Source organism: Erythranthe guttata, chromosome 2 (assembly GCF_056151865.1).
Source record: "Erythranthe guttata isolate IM_541 chromosome 2, IM_541, whole genome shotgun sequence".
In the NCBI taxonomy this organism is placed as follows: domain Eukaryota; kingdom Viridiplantae; phylum Streptophyta; class Magnoliopsida; order Lamiales; family Phrymaceae; genus Erythranthe; species Erythranthe guttata.
The window spans coordinates 1,057,258-1,083,834 of record NC_142534.1 but is presented as its reverse complement, the minus strand read 5'-3'; the positions used below and the strand labels follow the sequence as shown (position 1 = coordinate 1,083,834).

Here is a 26,577-nt window from a genome sequence, read left to right as displayed (position 1 = left end):
CCCTCTGACACGCACTGTCGTCTTGAGTAACGGGATGAACATTCACTTTTTTAAGTAAGTCAGGTACGACAGCAAGCACTCCTCTAAAAGTAAAGATGGTTGACGAAGCACGAATGGCGCTTGAATCCTTCTTCAAGGATGAAGCAGAGAAGGTACGGTGACAAAAGATGGTTGACGAATCACTAATGACGCTTGAATCCTTCTTCAATGATGAAACAGAGAATGTACGGTGACATTCGAGAGACCCTCCACAAACTGGCTTTTCAAGAGAAGGCATGAGAGAATAACTCTTCTCAGCCGTACAACTACTCACCCTCTTACAGTCATACCACAGGTTTGTTCTTATCTTTAGGGTGAAATGTTCTTTTAGTCCGTTTGAAAAATAGCAAATCAGACATTATACAACATTAGAGGAACTCCACATACGTACACAAAAAAGATGTACTTTAGCTAATACAAATGCTCTAAATTGTACTTTGGATGATTACAAATGAGGACCATACCCCTATTTATACTAGGCTACCTCCTTAATAGATGGTGGAGATCTATTTGATCTAATGGATACAAGTGGTTCACTAGAACACTCAAAAGAATTCATATACAATATCTACAATGGGAAGGTTCTAGAAAGCTTTCTAGAATTCTCCAAGATTCTCTACCTATCTCTATACATTTGAGCCAACTTGGGCCTAACTCTATTTGGGGACAATAAAAATTTACAAATTTCAATATTATATTATAAATCACCTCAGAACCGATAAAATACAAATCGAAAAATACACAAATATATGCATATGCAACTACATGTTACTATATGTAACTAGTAATGTATAGTAATGTACAGTAATGTATACAGTCTGTTGAACAAAGCAGATGTAACTTCAACAAAAAATTTTGACACCTTCAAGGAAAAGATTAGTGGCCTTCGTTAAGCTGCAATTGCAAAATCAAAACAAAAAAAATTATTTTAGTTTAAATCAACAAAAATTAAAAAGCATCATCAAAAAACAACAAACACTAAGAGATCGAGAGAAATAAATCTGAAAATATAAAAATGAATGAAATTGACATCAAAATATAGATCCCAACAAGAGGAATCCAACGGTGGGTAGCCCGTCAAATTCCGACTGGCCAAAAACAAGTTACACATCTGGTAAGACCACCGTCGTCGAAATATGCCGCTAAAAAAAATTGCAGAAATAGATCCAGTACTCCGAACTGAATGAAAACTCACCAGAAGAAAGAGCTCGACGAGAGGAATCCAACGATAGTTGAACCATTGAATTCCGACCACTAGAGAGAGTTATGACTCCGGGAAGTAATATCGCCGGTTAGAGACCTTAAGGGGGCGGGATTTGGATGTGGAAATTGAGAGAGGAAGATAAAGACCGATATAGGTTGGCTAGGGTTTAAAACTGATTTAAAATGGTATTTTGGGTACTTCAAGGTGAGCTAAGGGTATGTCAAATTATTATCCAAATTGAGGGGGTTTACACTAGGGTTGAGTTAAGATTTTTGAGTTAATTTTGTTTAAGAACTGGCAAGTATTTTGAACTAGGATTTTGCTTAATCAATATTTTTGAAGTAATCTCTGTTGTTTAAGAAACCTAGTTGTTTTGAGAAGCATTACTTGAGTTTAAATATCAGTTTTTTTTGCTAGCTTTCCATTATTTTTGTCGTTTGATTGCTGCAAATAAATATTTTTTCGGCTTATGATTGTAATACTTGGATTTTAATTATCTTTGTTGATTGTAATGCTTGGATTTTGTGACGAATGCATAATATATATTTTTTTTAATTGTGTGGCCGGGTTCATATTATATAGAAATTGAGATATTTTTTCAGCAATATTTTTTCTCCCAATAGTTAGTTTTTCCAACTGCTATATTTTTACACTGAGTGCAACTGTCACTTTGGAGGGAAGAGTAGGCATTTCTTTTTCTTGCTTCAAATTAGGCGGTGAAATGTTGGTTGGAAGGACCAAATTGAAGCAAGTAAAAATGAATTTTACTCATGGTTGGGGTCAAATGGTTTTGGGCCAATTGAGGGTGCCTTGTCAATCTTAATTGATGTAAGGAAAGTTGTTAGCATATGATTCAATTTTGACCGTGGAATCAAATACCTATTTCCATATAATTATAAATTGAGATACGATAAGGGACTTAAATGCAAATTGATCTATAAAAAAAACACTCTTTCAAATAAACTTATTTAGTGTCTTTAGTCCAAAATACCTTTCATAATATAGTTTTTATTAATTTTATTCATTATACTCTAACTTTCTTAATACTAGATATTAACCCCGGATTGAAACAAATATATCACATTAACCCCCATTTTAATAATTTTTTGAAAAAAAAAAAAAATTTTCAGAATTTTTTTCGGCCAGATTTAGGCGTTGACTTTTCTTTTTTTTTTCTTATATATTTTTTTTTATTAATATTACTGTCTTAGACAGTAATATTATTGTTTGGGATAGTAATATTATTTTCCCAGAAAGTAATATTACTGTCCCAAACAATAATATTATTGCATAAGACAATAATATTACGGTCGTAGACAGTAATATTACAGTCGAAGACAGCGAAATTGCAGGCCAAGACGATAAAATTAATTAATATGGTAAAATTACTGTCTCAGACAATTAAATTACTGTTGGTGACAGTAATTCAGCATCCAAGACAATAGTATTAATTAAAATAATTTTTCAAAAAAAAAGTTAATTAACAGTTAAATTAGTGTCTCCGACAGTTAAATTACTGTTGGAGATAGTAATTTAGTAGCCAAGACAGTAATATTAATTAAAATAATTTATAAAAAAAAGTCAATTAATAGTTAAATTACTGTCTCCGACAGTTAAATAACTGCATGAGACAGTAATTTAGCAGCCAAGACAGTAATATTAATTAAAATAATTTTTTTAAGAAAAAAAAACCAATTAATAGTTAAATTACTGTCTCAAACAGTTAAATAACTGCTGGAGAGCAGTCAAGACAGTAATATTAATTAAAATATTTTTTTTAAGAAAAAAAAAAGTCAATTAACAGTTAAATTACTGTCTCCGGCAGTTAAATAACTATTGGAGACAGTAATTTAGCAGTCAAGACAGTAATATTAATTATTTTTTTTAAGATAAAAAAAAATTAAAAAAAAAATCAAACACCGGACACCGGCGGCTGAATAGCAGTCTCCAGTGATGGCGGGTCAAAATTGGTTAATTGGTGAAATTTGGCTAAATTAGGGTGTAAATCATAAAATTGAAGTTGAATTGGGTTTCAATGGATTGGGGCTAATTTTGCTATATTTAAAAGAGTTTTCATTATGTGCAAATAAGATTGAATGAGCTGGAAATATTTGAAAGACAAAAAAATTAGATGTGCATTTTTTAATAATTAAGTGGCCATGTCATGGGACTCTTTGCCATTAACACTATTATTTATTTATTTATTTATTTATTAGGTAAGACTTTGAACCCGGTTAGATATGGGCCGGGTCTGATCAATATGCAGCCATATTATCTGGTGTTCGTATAGACCTTGCTTATTATGAATTGGGCCTCCTACTTTTCACTCGACCGCGTTACAGGTTTCTCTCTCTCTCTCTCTCTCTCTCTCTCTCTCTCTCTCTCTCTCTCTCTCTTCCCCCCACCCCAACGCGCACACACAGTGGTACTGAACTAGTCCATCTCTATATCATCTCAGCTGTATCTCTAAGGTTTTGTAGTACTGTGATTTTCTTTGGTTTGTTATACCTGTTTGATGAAATGCCTGAAAGAGTTATTTCAATTACAACGATTAAAGTTTCTTGTTATTTCAAATTAATTTTTCTTAGAAATATAACATTTTCTCAATTCATGTTGTCTCTACACAATTTATCTGATTTATCACATCAATTTGTAATATATCTGCATTTCCCTGATTTATATGCTTTTTTTTTTCGGTCAGTGTACTTGATATTTGGATTAGGGCTTAGAAATGAATTATGCTGTTGTTAAGCTTAATTTGTGAATTCAAGATCAATAATTAAAAGTTCAGTTCAGGTTCTTAATCACAGCATACCAAGTTTTCAACATCTTTTACGATTTGAAGTTGTATAGAAATATAAGTTTTTCGATCTCATCGTGCGTCTGATTTGTTTAAACGTCGAACATTTTTATAATAAGCGGACTAAACTCGAGACCAATCGACTTGACTCGAATATCTGCGATGTGGTCAAATGATTTATATTCTTGATTTTCAACCGATGAAATTTTACATTTTTTATCATTGTATAACTTAGTTTCTCTTCTGTTGTATAGTAGCAAAAAATGATGAGCGGCATGGCATCTCTTTGTAAAAGACTAAGTATCAGGGATCTCGTTGCAAATTCACCTGTTTATACTTCTGCCACCGGTATCGAATTTTGGACTTTCTTATAATTCGAACAATGTGTTTCTCTTGTGATGAAAGTTTTGGTGATTGACTGATTTTATCACATATATATACCCTAATCTTAAATCTATAGAGGTATCTGGAGAAGGATTGAGCTTGATGTTCAGGCGATGGGCTACCAAAAAAACAGCGGGGTCCACAAAAAACGGCCGTGACTCGCTCCCCAAGAATCTCGGAGTGAAGAAATTCGGTGGAGAGGTGAATATGTTTTGTTATTGAATTTTTCCTTCTTTTTTTTTTTTCTTAAAATTTCTTGATTTTCTGCAGAGAGTGATACCTGGAAACATAATTGTACGACAAAGGGGCACACGTTTTCATCCAGGGAATTACGTTGGAATCGGGAAAGATCACACACTTTATGCTTTAAAAGAAGGGTGCGTCAAATTCGAGAAGCACAAAATTACTGGTCGAAAGTGGATTCATGTGGAGCCGAAAGAAGGTCATGAAATTCATCCCGTTTACGCGAGTGCTGCTGGAGTTGCTCCTAAGATGAAGACTTCAACTTAAAACTTTTGTTTCGTCATATGATGGTTTGTGCTATCGCATACAGCCTTTGCATCTTTCTTTTCAAATAATGATATCATACTCCAAACTATTTCGAACTCCGGAACTTCGCTCAACAATTCATCCCATATGTTATTTCCATTTTCTATTGTAGCTTTGAGCTTATTTTAAACATCGGAGAAGTTCTTACTTTTGATAAGCTATCTTGATCTTACGTCTTATTTTTTAAATTAATTTAAAAATGTTTAGATAATAAGCTTATAAGTTATATTGCCTGATTATAAGCTCTTCAACAACTTATATTTAGAAATTTTAAGATTTTTTCTAGAAAAAAAACTAGTAAGCACAAGTTATTTTTAACGCTTATAAGCTTCGCCAAACACCCTCCTATTCATTTATACAAAGATATATAAGCTTCTCAGATAGTAAAATTTCAACTATATATACAATAAAAGTGTATATAACTACTTAAAAGCTCTTACAACTGTTCTACTAATGATCTGTATCAAGTACCAAGTTATCTGGTATTCCGTATACAGGCATTGTTTCTGACAGATCGTCATTTTGGGAATATGAAGATTCTTCTTTATACGGAACACCAGATTCGAATCTCGTCCGTTTCTCCACCGCCTCTTTGACTCTCATCTCGAATTCTTCATCTGTGCTTCCCAACATATACCTAAGCTTAAAATTTATCCGATTTTCCACCATTATCTTATGCCTCGGTATTATTCTCCCTTCAAGCGAATAACTGAAAAACCTATTCAATTATCACAAGTCAGTATCCAATAATCTCAACCTTTCATAAATTGAAAAATGTGAGAAAAACAGAAGCTCAATTGAAGGTGGGCCCACATGAATTTAAATTAAGTTCGAAGTCTACAAATTTTGCATACCTCGGGAACTCAATGAGCTCCTTCAAAGGCCGTATCATAATTCTTCGCAAGTAACGGTATTTCGGACGGAGAACATCTACATTATACCTCAAAAGCATGGGGAAATCGGTAATCATTTCACCCAATACAGTGAGCCTTATTCCAAGCGACAAAAAATATTTTACGTTTTGGTCTAATTTATTTGTTATGCTGCATCCTAAGAGCTCTGGCCCTAAGGCAACCACTTTTCCGATATCCCTTTGAGAAATTCCGGCTTTCGTCAATAGGAATATGACCTAATCAGAAATTAAAAAAATAAAAATACAAAATTAGTTAGGCCAACATAAGTAAAAGTGTTCGAGATTTAAAAAGAGGCTAATTACGAAACGTACCACCGGGCGTATCTTCTTGTATAGACTGTACGTAAACAACGAAGGAAACCTAGCAAGCATATTGCCAATGGCATCTTCATGAACACCTATATCTCGTAGAAACTCAACCTTCACAAAAAAAAATAAAACAAAAATTATAGATTAGGGCCTTTTAGTTCTTAAACTATGTGAGTTAAGCTTATGCTAAAACGGTGTGTGTGTCTATATATATATATATACCTTTGGCACAATGGTCTTCTCTAGGTCAATACAAAAAACCATCGGTTTCATAGTGAGGATTCTTCTCATACCATCTTTCGAAATTCCGAGGTAATAAAAATACTTAACAAGAGGCTTCCATCTTTCTTCGATACTACAAGCCATTAATTGTGGTTTAAATGCTAATAATCTTCCCACTTCTTCGTTATCGAGCCCAAACTCCTTCAAATATGCTACCTGCATTAAAAAAAAAGAAATAAAAACCGAGTTCGTAATTAAAATAAAGGGAGTTTATATTTAAATGTATTTTATGTACCTTTTGATTCATCTCTTCGATAGAGAAGTAACCGATCACTTTAGGACAGTCGAAAAGCATTGTCCCGAAATCGTTTTTCTCCATACCCATAGACAAGTAGAAATCGGTTCGACGCCTCAGCTCTTCCATACTAAACGACAATATCTCGGGACACCGACTAACTACATATCCCATCCAATCTTTTCTTACGCCATTTTCTTCCAAATACTCGACAATTTCGTTGAATTCTTCTATGCTTCGTTCCAATACGTTCCCACCCGCACGTGTTAATGTCACTCCTATATACCTCCCTTTTATGTGGATCGTTTTCAACCATTGCGCCAGCTGTCGTATCGAATCGAGATTCCCTTTCGACGCGCATATTAGCTTCCCGATTTGTGGATATGAAAGTGAATTGTGTTTCAACCACCTATAGTAATCCGAATATTTTAGTTTTAATTCAAATTCAAATAAACGACATTCTTTCGAATCGTAGCACAAAACTTCGTACAATCAAGAATCGAAACTTGAACTGAAATTCAAATTAGATTATAATGTAGATTTTACCTTATAAGTGGGACAACTTTACATTCATCGATGAAGAAGTTTGCGCGAACATTATACGAAGACTGCGAAAAATCGGGGAATTTCTTCATCGAAACGGCCTTAATCATCACATAATCAATAAAATCGGGTATTTCGGAAATCAAATTCTCGCAATAAGTGATCCCAAATTTGTCCCTTTTCATAGCCTCTTTGAAAATTGAGGCAGTGACTTTCCTTCTTATCTCAAGTGCTCTCACCAGCATTTCGTCGTCCACGTCATCGCCGGAGTAATCAAGATTACCATTTTGCCCTTTGAAGACACTTTGCACTAGTGGGAGAGAAGAGTTGATGTAAATTGAACCTGGAAATTGTGGGGTTCTTTTAGTGAGTAACGAGATTTCGAGTAATTTTTCTTTATCTTGTTTGAGTAATGGTAGGAATGGTTCTTGATTTTGCCCATCTGGGTTTTGCTGGTCTTGGGTTGAGAGGTGGCGGAGGAGGGCGGCGGTGGATTTGGCGTTGTGGGTTCGGAGAATGTCACTTTCACCGGTGGCGTCGTTTTGGTGGTCTGGGGAGGTGTGTTGGTGGTGGTGGCGGAGGGAGGAGGAGATGGCGGAGAATAAGGGGCGGCGTTTGGAATTAGTTGCGGGAGGGTGAAGAGTGGATGCCGGCGGAGGACGACGGCGGTGGTCTTGGAGGTGAAGAGTGGCGGAGAGGTGGTGGTGTTGAGGTTGGGATGCCAGCATCTTTCAAAGTGGATAGAGGCATTCATTAGGACTGTGATGGGTTTATTGCATAACTATATAGGGTCAATTGGAAAATTACAAAATATAGGGGGTTAAAATGAAAATTTCGGCTACTAAAAACAACATAAATAATAAAAATAATAAAAGAAATAAGGATTAATTTCTGTTATTAATATAGTATATATACAAATATATAAGATTTTAGAAACGTGAATGGTCCCATGGTCTAGTGGTCAGGACATTGGACTCTGAATCCAGTAACCCGAGTTCAAGTCTCGGTGGGACCTTTTTTTTCGACCTTTTGGAAGTAATGTTGCTAACTTGTTTTTTATTTATTATTATTTTATTTTTTTCACATTTTTAAAGTAATTTCTCTATTGTAGTTGGTAAAATATTCGATTCAATTTCTTTATTACAAAACATTGATATTCTTCGACTCAGTTTCTTTTATAGCATTTCAGTGAAGAAATTAAAAAATTAAAACCACCATGATCTCCATTTATTGGAAGGGGAAATAAATGTAGTTTCGCTGTTTTCTCCTTCCAACCATTAGAGCAACTCCAATGGGTTATCAAACATGTTATTCAAACCATTAACCATTATTTATACACTAAAAAATAGAAATTTTTAACTCCAATGGAGTTATCAAATTATGGTTCTATTTTGATAATTCAACTTTTGGGATGTAAAATACCTGCAGGAAATTGAGTTATCAAAAGTGTAACCACTCAAATATCCAATCAAAAGTGGACATGTGGCAATTACAAATAAAATTACCCATAAACTTCTAATTAATAATTAATTTGATAACCATGGTTGGAGTAGATGAATTTTAATCAATACTAAAATATTATCTCAAATATCAAATAAATATTTGATAATTCAATTTTGGTATTTCGCATTGGAGTTGCTCTTATGAAAGATTTACACTTCACCAAAAGGCCAACAATAAATCTAAAATAAATTACAGAAAAAAAAAGAAAAAAGATTTATGGATTAAACTCCTCGAATTTTCAGGTCCGCTTTCATCCAACGAGAAGTATCGCTATAAATAAACACTCCAAGAAAAAAAAAAAAAAAGAGGGAAGCTCGCTTACCTGAATGTACATCCTTACCTTGTTACTTGCACAGAATCGAAAACAATGGCCTTCCTCTCTCTAAAAAAATCTCATTTACTGTCTCTCTCCACATCCAAAGGCTCATGAAATATCGCTATCGAATGATCATTATTCCAAATCCCCATTTTGCCCACTCCCTTGAGACCACGACCCTTCCAAACCATCGCCACTCATCCCATCCATTTCCGGAGATGCGTCTGCCACAGGCCCACCAGCCGCCGCCACATCAGACGAGCTCTGCCGCCTGCTGTCGAACGGAGCAGCATTCGACGAACCTCCAGACCTAGCGGAGCTAGTAGTGTTTTCGTCTCTCACAACTTTAAGAGGATTTTCCAGTGCTTTGAGAACGTACCGCATTATCGGCCGCCTATCAGGCTTGGGATTAAGACATGACCTGGCGACAACAGCCATGGCCCACACTTCTTCTAGAAGATCCTCGTCTATGATGAGTGAGGGGTCCACTATATTTTTGACGAGTTCTTTGTCGTTGATACTTATGTACAGTAGTGTTGTCTCTAAAAACTCCTTCACTGTGGATTCGTTTGATGAACTGATGCCAAGCTTACCTGTTACTAGCTCGAGAAGAACTTTTCCAAAGCAGTATACATCGTATGCGCATGTTGCGTTTGGAGTACCTTTACATTTTAGTGAACTGAATATATTAACTACTGCTATTTAGACTTTCTTGAAACTGTAGTCATGGCATTATTCCATCACATATCGTCTAAATATGTAAACGAGAAGTTTACATGACAAGAGCGTTGACTAATAAATGACGAGCTCGATTTTTTTGGATGAACAAAAATAACCAAGAACAAGAAAAGAAGAAACAACTAATTAAGTAAAAATTCTGGAGTAGGGGTCTCTCAGGATTTTTATGTTATGTAAAACAAGAAATTAAGTTAATGACTAATTAAAATACTAAGGCCTCATTTGGTTGCCAAGATAAAATTAAATAATCTAATGAAACGCAATTATATTATTGGACCTTGGAAGATCCAATAAAAATGCATGCCTAAAATGCAAGATAAGTCATGACAAAATAAAATTTGCAGGTCGACCTGGCAACTTATTTGTATACCAAACATCAAACAAAGTCCAATTATTTAGTTAATAATGACTAATCTCCGCAACCAAACGAGGCCAAAAAAGAATAAAATGGTAGAAATAGACGACACACCTGGAGTATCTCGTTCCAATGCCCTGTTTACAAGGGACAAATAAAGGTCACAACCATGCTGAAGTACTACAGCAAAGATAATTTTGCACAAATCATGAAAATAAAAGGCTAATTTAATGTTGCTAATCCTAATTTTAGCAGATATACTGGTAAGACCTAAGAATGTAAAACGTATATCGAAAGGGGGATCCGTTTGAGTTGTCAATATCAACATCATTCTATAGTCTGCGACCCAACTGGTCCATATTTCAAAATTGGAATGGAAATAAACACAAGGTTAAATAAATACTCACTGTTGGAACCGCAGAAAACTTATCATCCGACTTGGACGAGTGTCACCTTCTCGAGCACAAACCTCACTCAAACTTCCTAAGCGTACTTCATATCCTTCGTCAAGAAGTATGCTGATGGCTTGAATATCCCTTCAAAATCAAAATGTAAGGTATTGAGCAAAAAAAAGACGAATGAAAATGCACGAGTACGTTCCATAGTAGTGGTAGTACCTATGAACATGAGGTGGAATGCATTCATGGTGTAGGTAAGCCAGACCCTCTGCAGCTCCAATTGCAATTTTGAGTCTAGTTATCCAGTCGAGCGACGGTAAAGTAGAATCATCGGAATGTGTTTTCTTGAACAAAGAACTCGAGAGATCCCCATTTCGCATGTGTTTATAAACAAGAAATTTCTCGGTCTTATTCTCCAAGCAATGCCCCAAGAGAGGTACAATCCTAGGATGCGAAACCTTGGTAAGGAAACTCGATTCCGACATGTACGATTTCCTCTTCATCGGTGAATACAAATCAACTTTCTTGATGACCACAGGAATTCCACCGTGGAGTGTTCCGTAAAAGATGTCGCCGGAGTGACCGAGCTTAATTAGATTCTCGTCGTTGAATTCATCCGTGGCTTCTAGAATCTGCTCGTACGAAAACACATCTTCGAATTTTGTTTCTGGAAAATACAAACACACACCACACACACACACACACGCACAGTGATCATGAAGATATTAATTGCATAGAAACACACGGAATTGCATCTTGATCATGTTGGGATGACTAATTAATTAATCAATTAAATAAATAAATTAAGGAAGGTGAGAGAGGTTAGTGAAATAATACCGTTGATATCTAGGAAATTAGGAAAATCGGGAATGAAACGCGAACTGGAATCAACTGAACTGGAGCTGCTGAAGCTTTCACACATGGCAATTTGCCGGAGCTTCTCTCTCTTCAGAACAGCTCCGACCAGCCTCTCCCAGTTGTCATACATCCTCGACATAGCCTCTCTCTCTCTCTCTCTCTCTCTCTCTCTCTCTCTAACAGAAGACAAGATAAGAAGAAGAGCTGATTCTGAGACTAGTTCAAAGTTCAAACATTTAATTTTAGTCAACTAAATTATAAAATGTTAAACATTTTGTCCAGTTGATTTAAAAAAAAAATCCCCAATTTTCATTGATTTTGAATCTAAATTTCCAGTGTTGGAACATTTTTTCGATTCGCTTTCCGGAAATCCGAGTTGCTCCGGTAACCGCCGCAGTTGTGATCTGTTTCTGTATGATCGGCATTGATTTGTTTAGCGGATGTTTTTTCAGGTTTTGGTTTGAGAGGTGGCCGGCGGTGGACTTGGCGTTGTGTGCTCAGAGGATGTCACTCTCACTGGCTTATACGGCGTCGTTTTATTGGTCTCGGAAGTTACGGTGGCGGCGGTGGTGGTGGTGGTTGGTGGGAGGACGAGATGAGAGAGAATAAGGAGCGGCACTTGGTAGTAGTTGCAGGAGTGCGGAGAGCGGCTGCCGGCGGAGAACGATCAAATATCCCCAAAATCAGGAATCGTAGGTTATTATTATTGTATAGGTTTTTCTAAATGCAAACGGTCCCATGGTCTAGTGGTCAGGACATTGGACTCTGAATCCAGTAACCCGAGTTCAAGTCTCGGTGGGACCTTTTTCCTTTTTCTTTTTTTTTTTGATCAAAATATAACCAAAATATCCCAACTTTTTTTTTTATTTTATTAATTTATTTTGATTTTTTCACATTTGTAAAGTAATTTCTCTACTGTGGTAAAAGATTCGACTCAATTTCTTGGATCAGCAGTTTCAATCTTATATAGCATTTCAGTGAAGAAATTAAATAAATAACACCAGCATGATCTGAATTGGAAGGGGGAAATAAATGAATTTATATAGTGAAAAAAATGAAAATGTAGTTTTACTGTTTTCTCCTTCCAATTCCAACCCTGGATTTTTCACAACCATTATGAAAGATTTACACTTCACCAAAATGCCAACACAAAAATAAAAATAAAAAAATACAGGAAAAAAAAGAAAAAGAATTGTGGCTTGTTCCCCCCCCCCCCCAAAACAAGTCTTCAAAACAGAGCAGCACAAACAATCACCACCACTTTCCAACCCCACTGCATTTTCTACAAACGAATTTTCAGGTCCACTTTCATCGAACGAGAAGAATCGCCATAAATAATCACCCCAAGAAAAAAAAGAAGAAGAATAAAGGCTCGCTTACCCGAATGTAGAAAGAGAATGTACATCCTTACCTTGTTATTTGCAAAGAATCAAGAACAACGGCATTTCTCTCTCTAAAACCCTCATTTACCCTCTCTCTCTACATCCAAAGGCTCCGGAAATATCTCTTTCGAATGCCGCCTCGACGAATGACCATTATGCCCATCTCCATTCTGCCCACTCCCTTGAGACCCTGACCCTTTCAAACCACCACCACCACCACTCGTCCCTTCAACTTTCCGAGACGGGCCAGCCGCCGTCACGTCAGACGAACTCTGCCGCCAGCTGCCAAACAGAGCAGCATTCCACGAACCACGAGAAGAGGTGGTCCTAAGCCTAGCGGAGCTAGTGTGCTCCTCTCTCACAACTTTAAGAGGATTTTCCAGTGCTTTAAGAATATACCTCATTAAGGGGCGTCTGTTGGGCTTTGGATTGAGGCATGACCTGGCGACAATAGCCATGGCCCACACTTCTTCTAGAAGGTCCTCGTCTATGATGAGTGAGGGGTCCACTATGTTTGTGACGAGTTCTTTGTCGTAGATACTTATGTACGGTAGTGTTGTCTCTAAAAACTCCTTCATGGTGGCTTCGGTTGATGAACTAATGCCAAGCTTACCTGTTATTAGCTCGAGAAGAACTTTTCCGAAGCAGTAAACATCGTATGCACATATTGCATTAGGAGTACCTAGACATTATGATGAATATATTAGACTTTCTTGAAACTTTAGTCATAGCAAGCATACATTATTATCTCACATATCGTCTAATGATAGTCTAGGGGTGGAAATTGGAACGGGTTTCAGATTTTGGAACTAGTTTTTTCATTCCAAATTCTGGATTTTCCGATTTGTGTTGGAACGGAAGTGGAATTAGTTTTTAACAACTCTATCAGCACTGTACAATTAATTAAATGATGAGCTTCAAGTAACGATTCTGGACTAGGGGTCTCACGGGGTTTATGTTAGCAATCATCGAAAATAAGGAATTAAGCCAATAACACACAAAAAGATTAAAATGATGGAAATAGACATACCTGAAGCACCTAGATCCGATGTCCTGCATACATGGAAAAAAAATAGGGTTATAACCATGGTAAATATGAAATCCTAAATTTAACTGATATATTGAAATTGTAAGATATCGAGTAGTAGGATTACAAAGAGAAATAAATACTCACTGTGGGAAGCGCAGGAACTTTGGCATCCGACTTTGATGAGGTTCACCTTCTTGAGCACAAACCTCACTCAAACTTCCTAGCCGTACTTCATATTTATCGTCAAGAAGTATGCTGCTAGCTTGAATATCCCTTCAAAAATCAAAGATAAAAATGGTCGAGAATAGATGCAATAAGAATTTATCAAATGGAATAGAAATAAATCCAAGCGGTAATGATTGCAGTAATTTAATTCACTCTCTCTCTCTCTCTTACAGTTTCTGGCATTAAGATAATCTAAATCCAAGCGGTGAAATGAATCAGTTCGAAAACCAAGGGTAACATAAACGAGGGTAGCTCACATTAGCCAATTCAAAACTGATTTACAAACCAAGCATGTATTGTCTATACTCGGGAAACAGTAAAAAAGAAGAAAAAATAAATGCAATGCTTTGTAATTCCTCTAGTGCTCAATAACCAATAGCCAGAATCATTAATGTATAATTTCATATCCAACACAAGATCCATCGCGCAATCAGCTCAAAAATTTCAAAAGGTACGCATTGAAGATTATATGGAATTAAACGGAAAAAAAAAATTCAAAAAAAAAATCACGAGTTCAATAGTACCTGTGAACATGAGGTGGAACAAATTCATGGTGCAGGTAAGCCAGACCCTCTGCAGCTCCAATAGCAATCTTGAGCCTAGTTATCCAATCCAACGACTGCAAACTCTCACCAGAATGTGTTTTCTTGAACAAAGACCTCGAGAGATCCCCATTAGGCAAGTGCTTATAAACAAGAAACTTCTCATTCTCATTCTCCAAACAATGCCCCAACAGAGGAACAAATCTTGGATGTGATAGCCTCGTAAAAAGCTCTAATTCCAACATGTAAGATTCCCTCTTCACCGACGAATGCAAATCAACTTTCTTGATTACCACAGGAATTCCCCCTTCGATTACCCCACGAAAAATCTCGCCCGAATGGCCGCGCTTGATTAGATTCTCGTCGTTGAATTCGGCCGTGGCATCTAGGATCTGCTGATACGTAAAAGCATCTCCGAGATTCGAAAAGTTCAGCGGTGCTCCTCCGGGGGGCGAGGCCCCCCCGCCAGCTGGCACGGGTCCCACGCTGATACCTCTTTGGTTCGTCGAGGTACCCCTCTTACGCTTGCACACAATCACCACTACAATGGCGAATATGACGAGCGAAATCAGGGCAATACTTCCGAAAACAGAAGCCAAAATGATGATTAAGTTCCGCCACTTCTTGCTCGACTTTATAGTAGGCGGTGTGGAGGAATTCGGCTCTCCGAAATTATCGAATAGCAAGTTCCTCTCTTTGTAAAACGACGCACATTCTGATGCGGTCCTCTGGTTAGTCACATTTCGGAGGCAATTGCCGACGAGAGAGGTGGTGATGCCGCCACCACGTGCGTAAATCGGAACGGGGCCCTCGAAATAATTTCCCGACATGTCGACCAAACCAAACCCCGTAATTACAGGTGTAATATTTCCATAAAACAAATTCTGAGAAATATTAAGCACTGTAGCACCACCAGCATTAAATCTTAAAGTGACATTTGGCAGCACACCGGTGAAGTTATTCACCGACACATCGAGGAATTGCAATGAAGGAAACGACCACAGCACACCCGGAAAATCGCCCACGAAACCATTATGACTCAAAACCACAAGCTGCAACTGAGTCAAAGGAGAAAATAAATTACCAGGCAATTGTCCTGAAAGGAAATTATCTCCAATCATCATCCGTCGTAAATTTGTCAACCCACTCAAATTCTGAGGCACAGACCCTGAGAGAGAATTAAATCCAAGATCAAGGTCAATCAGATTGGAAAGTCCACCGATTTGGGCCGGTATAGAAGAGGACAAACTGTTTCCAGAAAGATTCAAGAACTGTAAAACGGATAATGTTCCGATTTCTGGAGGAATCGCTCCAGACAAGAAATTCAAAGACATATCCAACACATTGAGATTACCAAGAGAGCCAAAAGTCGTAGGAATGGGGCCTGTTAGTAAATTATGCGAAAGATCAAGCACAGAGAGACCGGTTAACTGAGATAAACTCGAGGGGAGTGCACCGGTGAGATTGTTATTCGACAAATACAGCTCGACTAAGCTACTCAAATTGCCCAGGGTGAATGGAATAACACCATTGATGGAACAAGAACTAAGATCAAGAACTTGGAGAGAAACAAGCTGCAATCCCAGCCATTGAGGAATTGGTCCAGGGAGTGCGAAATTCGAGGCGTTGAACGAGGACAAAAGGGTCAAATTCTGGAGAGGTTCCACTGAGAATTGAGGGTTTTGACTCCCCCTCCTTGTTCTTCTGAACCCGGAAATGTTGATTTCTGTGACCCGGCCGTTTGTGCATCGGATACCCGCCCACGAAGTACACGGGTCGGTTTTTACAGGCCATTCTTTAGCCCTCAACCCTAATGAAGATCTTAACTGAAGCAAAACCAATCTCTCTTGCCTAGAGACCAACAATTGCTGCTGTATTGTGCAGCCAAACAGCAAGAACAACACACATAAACAAACACAAACTACCCTGCTCCACCGATCCACCATTTCTGCTGCAGCTTCATCGAACTTCTTCACCCAAAATCCCCCTCACATTCACGTATATATTCATACACACACACAGGCGTTTGTGATTCTAATAATTTATATATAGATATATATAATTGGTGTGCGCATTCGCCGTATAATTGCCTGGATATAGAAGAAAAAAAATCTGTAAAGAAGGAAATACACACACTTTCTCGGGGGGAGCTTTTACCTTTATGAAATGATGTGTAAAAAGTGGACCAGAAGAAGTTCCGATTTGATTCCTTCTCCAAACCTCTATTCCTTTTTGTTTTCTCGATTATAAAAATAAAATCTCTCTCTCTCTGAGTTTTGCTTCGGTCGACGGAGGAGAGAGGGAGAAAAAAAGGGGGATTTAAAAAACAACAAAAGTCAAAAACTTTTTGGGTTTTAGGTAGAGAGAGAAACAAAAAATGGGGGTTGAAATTTACTGAATGCAGAATAGTCAGTAATAGTTTTTGGATATACAAATATGGTAGTCGAAGAGAGAGAAACTGAAGACCAGTCTCTCTCTTTCTCTCTCTAAATTCAACACTCGCGCCGGAGGAAAATAAGACGCCGGAGGAATCGGCTGCATAAAGTTTATAACTGGACCGCCGGCGACTGGTTAGAATGAGTATCCGATCCACTCCGGCGAGAGTTAGGGTTCAATCGCCGGTGAACCTGCCCAAATACAACACAGCTAGCTTTTAATAACTTCCTCCGCTGTATTACTGTAACACGTTGTACTTTCTGTTATACATAGTTGTACATTTGATACTAGTAGTATATTGGTAATTGGAATAAGATTTGTATTTATTGCTTACTTATTTTAGTTACGTGTTAGGTTGATGATGGTGAAGAGGATAGGAGTATTTATCTGAATTGTGTTTTTTATATTTATTTCAATTTGAGTCAATTTTAGACGGACATTTAATGAAAGACCTAAATATATGCAACATATTATCTTTCTTTTTTTCGGAAAAGGGGACCCGCAACTATATTGGGTTTATTTCGTTGTCGTGCAATAATCCGCAAATTATATGAAATATTTACGTAAAATTTTCGAATATATTAAAAGTTACATAATTTGGAAATATGTATGGCACAAGTTAAAATATTTTGTAGATATTACATCCGGTGAAATTAATTACCTGATGTGATGTATTTGGGCTAGAGGTTTGGTGAAGCCTAAATTTTATAGTTTATGAAGCCCAACGATTAACTAAAGCTAGAATTAATATTTTAAGCCTATAATTAAATTAATCTAGCATATATTAAATATTTTTTTTATTATAATCGGATCAAACATAAAATGTGACAATTAATTAGGTCATGGTTTGTTAAAAAAAACAACAGAGAATTAGGCCACGGTTGGACTGAGATTTTTTCCAAAATGTTTAATTATTTATAGATAATTGTCACAATAAAATATAAATACAAGAGATAAAAAAAAATCCCAATCTTATTTTTTTCCCGGAAATACAGTTCAAAACAACTCGGTGTTTTACACCAAGTGTAGCATCTGGTATATACATGTAAAAACCAATAAAAATGATGGAATTTAGTACAAACATAAATGAATACATAAACTCCTTAAATCGAGGGGAGTGATTTAAGGGATTTAATGTATTTCCTTAATATTTTTAAAAGGGAGAGAATTATAATTTAGAATAATAAAGATGAGGCAAGTAGTATGCTACTTCTCATTTATAGTTGGTAGCTGGCAATCTAATTAATTGAATAAAATAAAACAAGTTATTGATGCATTTTCAAATACTTACTAGTTCAGAAAATAAAAATAATTACTAATAAAGAACCAATAATTTATTCTTATTTATTATTTTTTATTTTTTAGTCTCAAATTAGTTTTATGACTAATTAAAAAGAAGAAAAATAGTATTGCTCTAGTGGATGTGGTCAAACACTATTTATGAGTCAACTCCATTATTTTCTGTTGTGGCTGGGATTAATGAACAATCACCACTTATCTACTTTCATAAATAAAGAGACTGTAAATAATTGGTCGAATTAATGCTGTACTCATTTCTTTAAAAAATTTGCATTTTCGCCCTGCCAAAATAATTTGTTTGCAGCCTGCAACCTTTTAATTATCTTCTTTTATTAATTTTATTTAAGCTTTAGTAATATATTTAAGAATTGTGTGAGTCTTCAAATAGCCATAAGAATACAATAGATAAAACAAACATTACACTGGAAGTTTCCAATCCATTTAAATAACTGGGATTCTCCGATTATTATTTTAACAAGACTATATATTTTATTTTATTTTTATTTTATTACAACAACTAATAAAAGTGTGCTGTAACAACTAACAATGATTAACAAGTTACATATTCAAAAAATATATTTTCCTAAATGCATCCACTGTAGTACTACGTCTAGTCTCTATCCAACAAGTGCAAAATTAAAATAAAAAAATAAAAAAATAAAAAATAACAATAATAATAAGTTGCTTAGTTGTACCACTTGCTTCCACAAAATATATACAAACATTTATACGTATATATATATATGTCTCATGTGTGTGTGTAAGAGTGTGTATTTGTGTGTGAAAATGGAGATCCATATATATAATTAGGTTTATCAATTCAAAGATTCCTTCACTTCCCACTAGTACCACTGCATGTTCTCTTCAAATGCATTTCAATTAATTTTCTTATAAAGTTTATTTCGACAATAAAATAAAATTTAATTAATATTTAATAAGATTAGAATTATTCAGAAAAAAATATTTATTTTCTTAATAGTTTGTGAGTTCTGAGTGCGATTGGACACTTTAATTATTATTATTAAATATTATAAATAATTATATTTGGTTTTAGAAGATTAGACAGTGCAGTTAATGATAAAAAGAAATGTTTAATTTTTAATTAAAAAAAAAAGTGCAGGATTAATGAATATGACTGGGATACAAGTCTGGGATCATGAACCGCACTCTGTCCAGTTCATGATTAGCCTTTCATTTGCTTCTTTATACTGATTAATTAATTAATTAATTAATCAATAGTGATATCACTTAATTAATGATTAGAAAAGTTGATTACACACGTGATCACGGTGGCAGATGACTGCTTTTTAAATCTCCATCTTTTTTTATCTTTTATTTTTATCTATGTGTGAAAATAGTTGTTATTTTTTGTGAATCCAAATATGATTTTTTTTTTTTTTTTTTTGAAAAAATAGAAGTAAAATCGTGTTATTTAGTATACAAAAATACAAAATTGCATCCTAATTTTGACGATTTCAACATAAATAACGTTTTATCAAAAAGGTCAATTAATAAGTTCGTGATACGATTTATTATTTAATTATTAGTTAGTTAGTATTTTTATTATTAATTAATTAGAATAGTTTGTTTAGGTTTATATATTGCCGTGAGTACTTAGTTGTTAGGAGAAATATTAAGTATTTTATTAGTATAGGTAATTATGTTTCCTAGTTAGATTAGGATTCTAGGGTTTTATTATCTTTAAATAGTCGTTTTGTGCTAGGGTTTTATTATGCAGAGAGAAATATTAAAGAATAGATCTTATTTATGATACACAAGAGATCGTATCAATTGGTATCAGAGCGAAGTTGCGATTAACACCAACGCTTCGTTAGCAAGGCAGCGATTATATCAAAGCTAAGCTGGAGCAAAGTTGAGATCACATCAAAACTTTGTGAAAATTATGATGTTAGAAACAAGACGGTTGGAGCGATTGGAGAAATCCGTGGAGAAATTACGGATTGATTTTCAGAAATTGCTCGAACAAAGTCAAGGACGACGTCAACGCCATCACAAAAGCCGAAGGGACCGCCGCCCGTCACCGCCACTGCCGATGCCGCTGCCGAGCCTATTCCCGGAGGAAGAGGAAGAGGACGATGATGATTTTTTCAAAGAGCCACCACCGCCGCCACTGCCGAGCCTATCGCCGGAGGGAGAGGAAGAGGACGACGATGACTTTTTCGAAGAACCTCAATTTTTTGTGAGTTCGCCGAAAGATGAATTATCAGATTCACTTGAGGTAATTTGGGACGAGGATGAGAAATTAACCGAAGAGGAGAACAAAGAATCACTCGTGTTAAGTGAGATAATTTGGAACGAACATGAGAAGTTAAGTAGCGAGGATGACAAAGAAGAATTAAAAAATATAGTGAAAGGAGGCCACGACTTTCAGGAGAAAGGAAACGAAGAAGTGCTTGTGATTGTGAGTGAGCCAGATTCTATAAAGACGGTCGAAGAAAAAGTTACGGTGAATGTAAGGAAGACGAAACTTGAAAAGACAATTGAGACGAAGGTTGATTTATGGGGTAAGAGATTGAGAAATTTCGTTTGGGCATATGAACTCATATTCGGAAAAGAGCTCGATTTTTCGTCATGTTTTTCGGATTCAATCGGAAAGCAATTCGATGGCGTCAAGCATAGGTGGAAACACAAAAAAGAGAGACGATTATTGGGCAGAACCTTGAGGGCAAGGTTCATTTCAAGAGGGGTGGTTTGATACGATTTATTATTTAATTATTAGTTAGTTAGTATTTTTATTATTAATTAATTAGAATAGTTTGTTTAGGTTTATATATTGCCGTGAGTACTTAGTTGTTAGGAGAAATATTAAGTATTTTATTAGTATAGGTAATTATGTTTCCTAGTTAGATTAGGATTCTAGGGTTTTATTATCTTTAAATAGTCGTTTTGTGCTAGGGTTTTATTATGCAGAGAGAAATATTAAAGAATAGATCTTACGTTTCGTAGGAAATATTTATGATACACAAGAGATCGTATCAGTTCGGTATGTGTGTAAAGGTTCCTCTTTACTTCATTCTAACATAGTTTGTCATTTTCAAATGGGATGTGATAAATGTCGTTCGAGTTTTAATAATACCGTTTCGACTTCAAATGTGATTTTGGTCATTTTTAATTCCAAAATTTGCAAAACCCAAAAAATAGAATTTGTAGTATCCTGAGTTAGTTTTCTAATTCAACTTGAATCACCAAAATTGGATGTCGGACGAGAAAGATATACATGAATCAATGGATACTGCCCACAACTTTGATGTATTGAGATATCTAAAATTTAAAATGTGACTCGTTCATGCATAACTTTGTCACACGACATCCAATCAAGCGGATTTAAGTTGGATTAGAAAGTTAACCAAAGGACTACAATTTTCGTGTTTCGAATTTTGCCCAAATCAAAATAGAAATATGTCATAATCATGTTCGAAGTCAAAACGACATTAGTAAAATTGAAATGACATTTAACATTTCAGTTTTCAAATTAAGGAATGTTAATAGCTACTAGCCTACTACCATGACTATATACTAAGAATTGTTATTTTTTTTTTAATTCCAATTTACATATCTCCTAATTATAATTTTAATATTCTAACTTTGGGCCCACATGGGTAAGTTGGTGCAAACTCCTAATACAAAGTACAAGCAGCCGCAATGTGAGATTTTCAACTGTAATAAGAGCTGATTTCTTGAAAATACTAAACTCAGGTCCGCTACCTACGGACTGTTACAACAATTTACATTTCTTCGTCAACATATATTGGGCGGGTACGAAAGATTTTCTCTTTTGGTGCAATAATATAACTTTGGATCCATAAACTTCAACATCAACATCAACTTGTTATTACATCTCTACCTTGAACATGTCATTGTTGTGGTTTTATATATATGTTGAATTATTATTTTAAATCTTACATATTACTCTTTCCCCTTTATATTTTCTTAATGCAACTTATGTAACGTTATAAATTTGTAACTATATGCGAATATGTCTTTTGATTCGATGGTCAAAATTGAATCATATACTAACAACTTTCTTACATCATTATAGAGTTTGAGATTGACAAGGCAACCTCTATTCTATTGGCCTAAAACTGTTTGACCCTAAACATTGACTATTGGATTTGTTTGCTAATTAAATTGATTAAGAAAGAATGACAAAATTAAAACTTATGTCAAAATTGTCTATGATACTACATTATGGATGGCAAAAATGTTTGACCTTTTCAAACTTTACAAAATTCCTAACAATTCATCAAATTCAACGACAGAAAAAATAATAATAATAATAATAAAAAAAATTAATAAAAAACAAATAAAAATAAAACAACAATAAACAAGAAGAAGTTGTATAATTGAAAACATTATGCATAAAATATTATCACAAATTACAAGTTGGTAATGTTGAGCAATACTTTGATCAGTCAGCTACATAAGTTGACAAATTCGAGAAAAAAAAAATTATTTGAATATTATATTTATAGCACTACACTAATTAAACAATCTTAGCTGGTATTCTCTCAAAGTCATCTCATAAGATTTTAGTTATGCATTTATGGGATATTATGGGCTTTATTTATTTTTATTTATATAATTTTATCAAGTCATGATGTGAATTGACCCATAAATAGTAGGACCATTGTAATAATATTTTAATTTCCTTTGTGGGCTTTTTTGAGGCCCGAAACGTAAATTTTGGATTTTGATCTTCACAATTGTGTCCAACGTATGGAACCAGCTAACCAAAACACGTACGATTAAACTCTTTTTTTTTTTTTTTTTTTTTTTAATTTATTATTAAGTTTTTATTGTTCCTTTTTCCTTTTATTCTAAAAACCTTGTGAATTGGCGAAATTAACCCTCCATTCTCATGTGAATATCTTGAGAGTGCAACAACTCATGCAACATCTTAGCAAAAAATAAACTTTTAAGTCAGGTGCAACGAATTAGTAAGTTCAGATATGATTGTGCAACGTTTTATTATTTGGGGCACAAAACAGACCAAAATACGGGTCAAACAAAATATATCTCCTAACTCCCATATCCAATATTCAGAAAAAAAGAAAAAAGAAAAAAAGGGAAATAAAAAGGTGTTCCTAAGTTACGGCCCTAAAAAATAATGTTTTTCTTTTCTTTTCTTTTTAATCATCCCTATAAAATTAATCCAAGGGAAGGGGTTAATAATTAATTTAATGAAATAGTAAAAATTATAACTTTGAGTAATTGGAACTGTGAACCAACCCTCATTAGGAGAGTTGGTACCTAGCCTTTACCAATAGGGTAACGGTCTAGGGTTCGAGTCCCCCCTCCCCTACTTTCCCTTGTAATTGACTTGAATTTTCTCAAAAAAAATTGGAATTGTGAAATATTTTTTATGGTTTGAAAATTGCTATTTACCGTTCATAACAAAAAACATTATCTCTCTAAAACTCTAAAACCTCCCAAAAAAAACCCAAAACCCCCCAAACTGCAAATAGCAAAATAAAAAAAGGCTTAATTCCACTTTGCACCCTTGAAATATACCATTTTGGCACTTTGCACCCTCGAAATAAATTAATAGCACTTTGCACCCTCGAAATACAATAAATCATGCATAATGCACCCCAAATGAATTTTTAAAGCTAAAAAATATAAATTTAATATTTTTAGTGATAATTTTTTAGGATGCCAAATGTTAAATATTTTTTTATTCATAAATCATTCTGAAACTATAAAGTTCAAAAATAAAAATACATTTCATCAACATATTTAAAAATTACATTTTTTATCAAAATAAAATATTTTACGAAAAAAAAATCATTCCGCTATTCCGTTATCAAGTTATCTGAAAATTATATTTTCTTCCAATTATTTTCACCTAATATTTTCACACAATTACATAAAAGATCTATCAATCGAATAATTTAGTGATAAAATTTTATTTTTTATTTTTCTTTTGTAAGAAAATGTAGATTTTTTAAATAATCCGGTGTAATTTTTATTTTTTCGCACTTTGTCCACTCGAAATTATGTTTGAGGTTCAAGAAAATAACAATTTTTTTTTTTTATTTTGTACCCCGAAAAGAAAAACACCCATGGAAAATGAAATTGCCTTTATTATTCAATTGAGGGTGCATTGTGAATGGTTTATTGTGTTTTGAGGGTGCACAGTGCTATTATTATTTTTCGAGGGTGCAAAATGCCAAAATGGTATGTTTCAAGGGTGCAAAGTGGAATTAAGCCAATAAAAAATAAAAAATAAATCGAAAATTCGAAATCAAGCTTGAAGAAGAGTTGGGCTTCGATTTTTTAGGTAATTTCGACTCATTTATGTGTCATATGCATTGTGTAGGTCGATTATAGAATCAATTTCATGTTAAAAAAACCCTGCTTTTTTTTCGCACATACACCCACGAACGCCCAAGGCAGGCGCCCACGGCGTGTACAACTTCAAATCTTAAAAGATGTTGAAAACTTGGTATGCTATGATTAAGAACCTGAACTGAACTTTTAATTATTGATCTTGAATTCACAAATTAAGCTTAACAACAGCATAATCATTTCTAAGCCCTAATCCAAATATCAAGTACACTGACCAAAAAAAGAAAGCACATAAATCAGGGAAATGCAGATATATTACAAATTGATGTGATAAATCAGATAAATTGTGTAAAGACAACATGAATCGAGAAAATGTTATATTTCTAAGAAAATTTAATTTGAAATAACGAGAAACTTTAATCGTTGTCATTGAAATAACTCTTTCAGGCATTTCATCAAACAGGTATAACAAACCAAAGAAAATCAGTCCTACAAAACCTTAGAGATACAGCTGAGAAGATATAGAGATGGACTAGTTCAGTATCACTGTGTGTGCGCGTGGGAGTGGGGAGAGAGAGAAACCTGTAACGCGCTCGAGTGAAAAGTAGGAGGCCCAATTCATAATAAGCAAGGGTTCTATGAACACCAGATAATATGGTTGTACATTGATTAGATCCGGCCAGTATCTAACTCGGTACGGGTTCAAATTCATTCATCCGGCCTGTTTCCTTTTAACTCGATTTAGTTATTAAAAAAAGGGTTTAAGTGCGCTTTGCCCCCAAACAAAAATGAAATACCTGGACTTACTAATTCGCTACACCGGTGACTTAGAAGTCCATTTTTTGGCTAAGATTAGATGTTGCTAGGACCGGCAATTGAGCCGGGCCTACCCGAAGCCCGATAGCTCGGCCCGATTTTATTTGAGCCGAGCCCCATTAATTGTGAGCCGGGCCGAGTTTGAGCCGTTTTATTAAACCCGATTAAACTATGAGCCGAGTCTGAGCTTACCATGGCTCGACCCGAATAAAGACCTAATATATATATATATATATATATATATATATATATATATATATATATATATATATATATATATATATATATATATATATATATATATATATATATATATATATATATATATATATATATATATTTGTTGTCCTTTTTTTTTATTTTAGGTCTCAAGATTTTCGAAAAGAGTTAAGGACATTTAGAATTGCTTCTAGTTATTTTATTTTATGATTTTTTTTTTCATTCTGGCCTCGGATGCATTTTTTAGTATAATTAATTAAGGATTAAATATTTGCAATATTAAGCTTTATTTGTTTTAATGAACAGACTATGATTTTTTATTTATTTATTTATTTTTTAAGCTTATTTTGATTTTCAATGAATAGTCTAGATTTTTCTCTTAGACTGCGAAGTTTTTTTTTGTTTTTCTTTAATATGTCGACTGCAAAGTTGTAAAATATGTAATTTGTTTATTGCTCGATATAAGCCCGATATAAACCCGAAGCCCGAAAAAATGCGTGAGCCGAGTTTGAGCCTATAGGCATGAGGCCCGATGGTATTTGAGCTTGAGCCTATAATAATGAGGCCCGATGGTATATGAGCTTGAGCCGACCCAGGCTCGGCTCACACGGCCCGATTGCCAGCCCTAGATGTTGCCTGAGTTGCACACGTAAGATACTCATGTGAGAATGGAGGGTCAATTTTGCCAATTCATAATTATATCGACCTTTGTGATATGTAGATTACTTACATTAATACCCTTTTATAGGTGGTGAATGTAAGAAATTTATCAACTACAAGGGGTGGTTAGTAATTTTTCAAACATGAAGGATTTTTTCGTAATTAAAATTTACCTCAGGAAGGTGGTTGTAAACCCTTTATCTTATACATGAGTTCCATATTAACATGCTTCA

The 26,577-nt window shown here is 34.8% G+C and overlaps 4 protein-coding genes and 2 non-coding genes across 11 annotated transcripts; 3 read left to right on the top strand and 3 right to left on the bottom strand.

Moving 5' to 3' along the window:
• The first annotated feature begins 3,453 nt into the window (after positions 1–3,453).
• LOC105957650 (uncharacterized) lies at positions 3,454–5,133 on the top strand. Of its 3 annotated transcripts, none has more exons than XM_012981595.2 (4): positions 3,454–3,585; positions 4,298–4,391; positions 4,504–4,628; positions 4,698–5,133. In XM_012981595.2, exons 2-4 carry the CDS (start codon positions 4,307–4,309, stop codon positions 4,935–4,937), a joined length of 450 nt encoding a protein of 149 aa, XP_012837049.2. In that variant the 5' UTR covers positions 3,454–3,585; positions 4,298–4,306; the 3' UTR covers positions 4,938–5,133. The 3 variants fall into 3 exon arrangements, with proteins under 3 accessions (XP_012837049.2, XP_012837051.2, XP_088678839.1); XM_012981597.2 differs by having other exon boundaries at positions 3,543–3,714; XM_088822713.1 differs by having other exon boundaries at positions 3,573–3,668.
• A 151-nt stretch (positions 5,134–5,284) lies between these two features.
• EMB2219 (Mitochondrial transcription termination factor family protein) lies at positions 5,285–8,071 on the bottom strand. The gene is made up of 6 exons (XM_012981598.2): positions 7,262–8,071; positions 6,716–7,124; positions 6,421–6,636; positions 6,202–6,309; positions 5,831–6,105; positions 5,285–5,694 (listed from the first exon to the last, which is right to left on the bottom strand). Exons 1-6 carry the CDS (start codon positions 7,984–7,986, stop codon positions 5,427–5,429), a joined length of 2,001 nt encoding a protein of 666 aa, XP_012837052.2. The 5' UTR covers positions 7,987–8,071; the 3' UTR covers positions 5,285–5,426.
• A 130-nt stretch (positions 8,072–8,201) lies between these two features.
• On the top strand, positions 8,202–8,273 carry TRNAQ-CUG (transfer RNA glutamine (anticodon CUG)). The gene has a single exon. It is a non-coding gene; the product is annotated as a tRNA-Gln (tRNA).
• Positions 8,274–8,916: 643 nt separating this feature from the next.
• On the bottom strand, positions 8,917–12,104 carry LOC105957438 (putative LRR receptor-like serine/threonine-protein kinase At2g16250). 2 transcript variants are annotated; one of them, XM_088822703.1, is made up of 5 exons: positions 11,406–12,104; positions 10,788–11,200; positions 10,578–10,706; positions 10,285–10,307; positions 8,917–9,739 (listed from the first exon to the last, which is right to left on the bottom strand). In XM_088822703.1, the coding sequence occupies exons 2-5, from the start codon at positions 11,069–11,071 to the stop codon at positions 9,213–9,215; spliced, it is 963 nt and encodes a 320-aa protein (XP_088678829.1). In that variant the 5' UTR covers positions 11,072–11,200; positions 11,406–12,104; the 3' UTR covers positions 8,917–9,212. The 2 variants fall into 2 exon arrangements, with proteins under 2 accessions (XP_088678829.1, XP_012836814.2); XM_012981360.2 differs by having other exon boundaries at positions 10,788–11,235; positions 11,406–12,059.
• Positions 12,105–12,158: 54 nt separating this feature from the next.
• On the top strand, positions 12,159–12,230 carry TRNAQ-CUG (transfer RNA glutamine (anticodon CUG)). The gene has a single exon. It is a non-coding gene; the product is annotated as a tRNA-Gln (tRNA).
• A 211-nt stretch (positions 12,231–12,441) lies between these two features.
• LOC105957652 (putative LRR receptor-like serine/threonine-protein kinase At2g16250) lies at positions 12,442–17,479 on the bottom strand. 3 transcript variants are annotated; one of them, XM_088822666.1, is made up of 5 exons: positions 16,763–17,348; positions 14,588–16,695; positions 13,983–14,111; positions 13,839–13,861; positions 12,442–13,490 (listed from the first exon to the last, which is right to left on the bottom strand). In XM_088822666.1, the coding sequence occupies exons 2-5, from the start codon at positions 16,549–16,551 to the stop codon at positions 12,889–12,891; spliced, it is 2,718 nt and encodes a 905-aa protein (XP_088678792.1). In that variant the 5' UTR covers positions 16,552–16,695; positions 16,763–17,348; the 3' UTR covers positions 12,442–12,888. The 3 variants fall into 3 exon arrangements, with proteins under 3 accessions (XP_088678792.1, XP_012837053.2, XP_088678800.1); XM_012981599.2 differs by having other exon boundaries at positions 14,588–17,479; XM_088822674.1 differs by lacking the exons at positions 12,442–13,490; positions 13,839–13,861 and having other exon boundaries at positions 13,979–14,111; positions 14,588–17,234.
• Between the last annotated feature and the right edge of the window lie 9,098 nt (positions 17,480–26,577).

Coding starts and splice junctions, on each gene's coding strand:
- LOC105957650 (XM_012981595.2), top strand. CDS start 4,307: ATGATGAGCGGCATGGCATCTCTTTGTAAAAGACTAAGTATCAGGGAT. Junction 4,392..4,503: donor TGTTTATACTTCTGCCACCG/GTATCGAATTTT, acceptor TTAAATCTATAG/AGGTATCTGGAGAAGGATTG. Junction 4,629..4,697: donor TGAAGAAATTCGGTGGAGAG/GTGAATATGTTT, acceptor GATTTTCTGCAG/AGAGTGATACCTGGAAACAT.
- EMB2219 (XM_012981598.2), bottom strand. CDS start 7,986: ATGCTGGCATCCCAACCTCAACACCACCACCTCTCCGCCACTCTTCAC. Junction 6,106..6,201: donor ACAAGAAGATACGCCCGGTG/GTACGTTTCGTA, acceptor ATTTCTGATTAG/GTCATATTCCTATTGACGAA. Junction 5,695..5,830: donor GAGCTCATTGAGTTCCCGAG/GTATGCAAAATT, acceptor ATAATTGAATAG/GTTTTTCAGTTATTCGCTTG.
- LOC105957438 (XM_012981360.2), bottom strand. CDS start 11,565: ATGTCGAGGATGTATGACAACTGGGAGAGGCTGGTCGGAGCTGTTCTG. Junction 11,236..11,405: donor TAATTTCCTAGATATCAACG/GTATTATTTCAC, acceptor TGTATTTTCCAG/AAACAAAATTCGAAGATGTG. Junction 10,308..10,577: donor AGTTTTCTGCGGTTCCAACA/GTGAGTATTTAT, acceptor CCTTGTAAACAG/GGCATTGGAACGAGATACTC.
- LOC105957652 (XM_012981599.2), bottom strand. CDS start 16,551: ATGGTGGATCGGTGGAGCAGGGTAGTTTGTGTTTGTTTATGTGTGTTG. Junction 14,112..14,587: donor GTTCCACCTCATGTTCACAG/GTACTATTGAAC, acceptor TGATTTTTGAAG/GGATATTCAAGCTAGCAGCA. Junction 13,862..13,982: donor AAGTTCCTGCGCTTCCCACA/GTGAGTATTTAT, acceptor CCATGTATGCAG/GACATCGGATCTAGGTGCTT.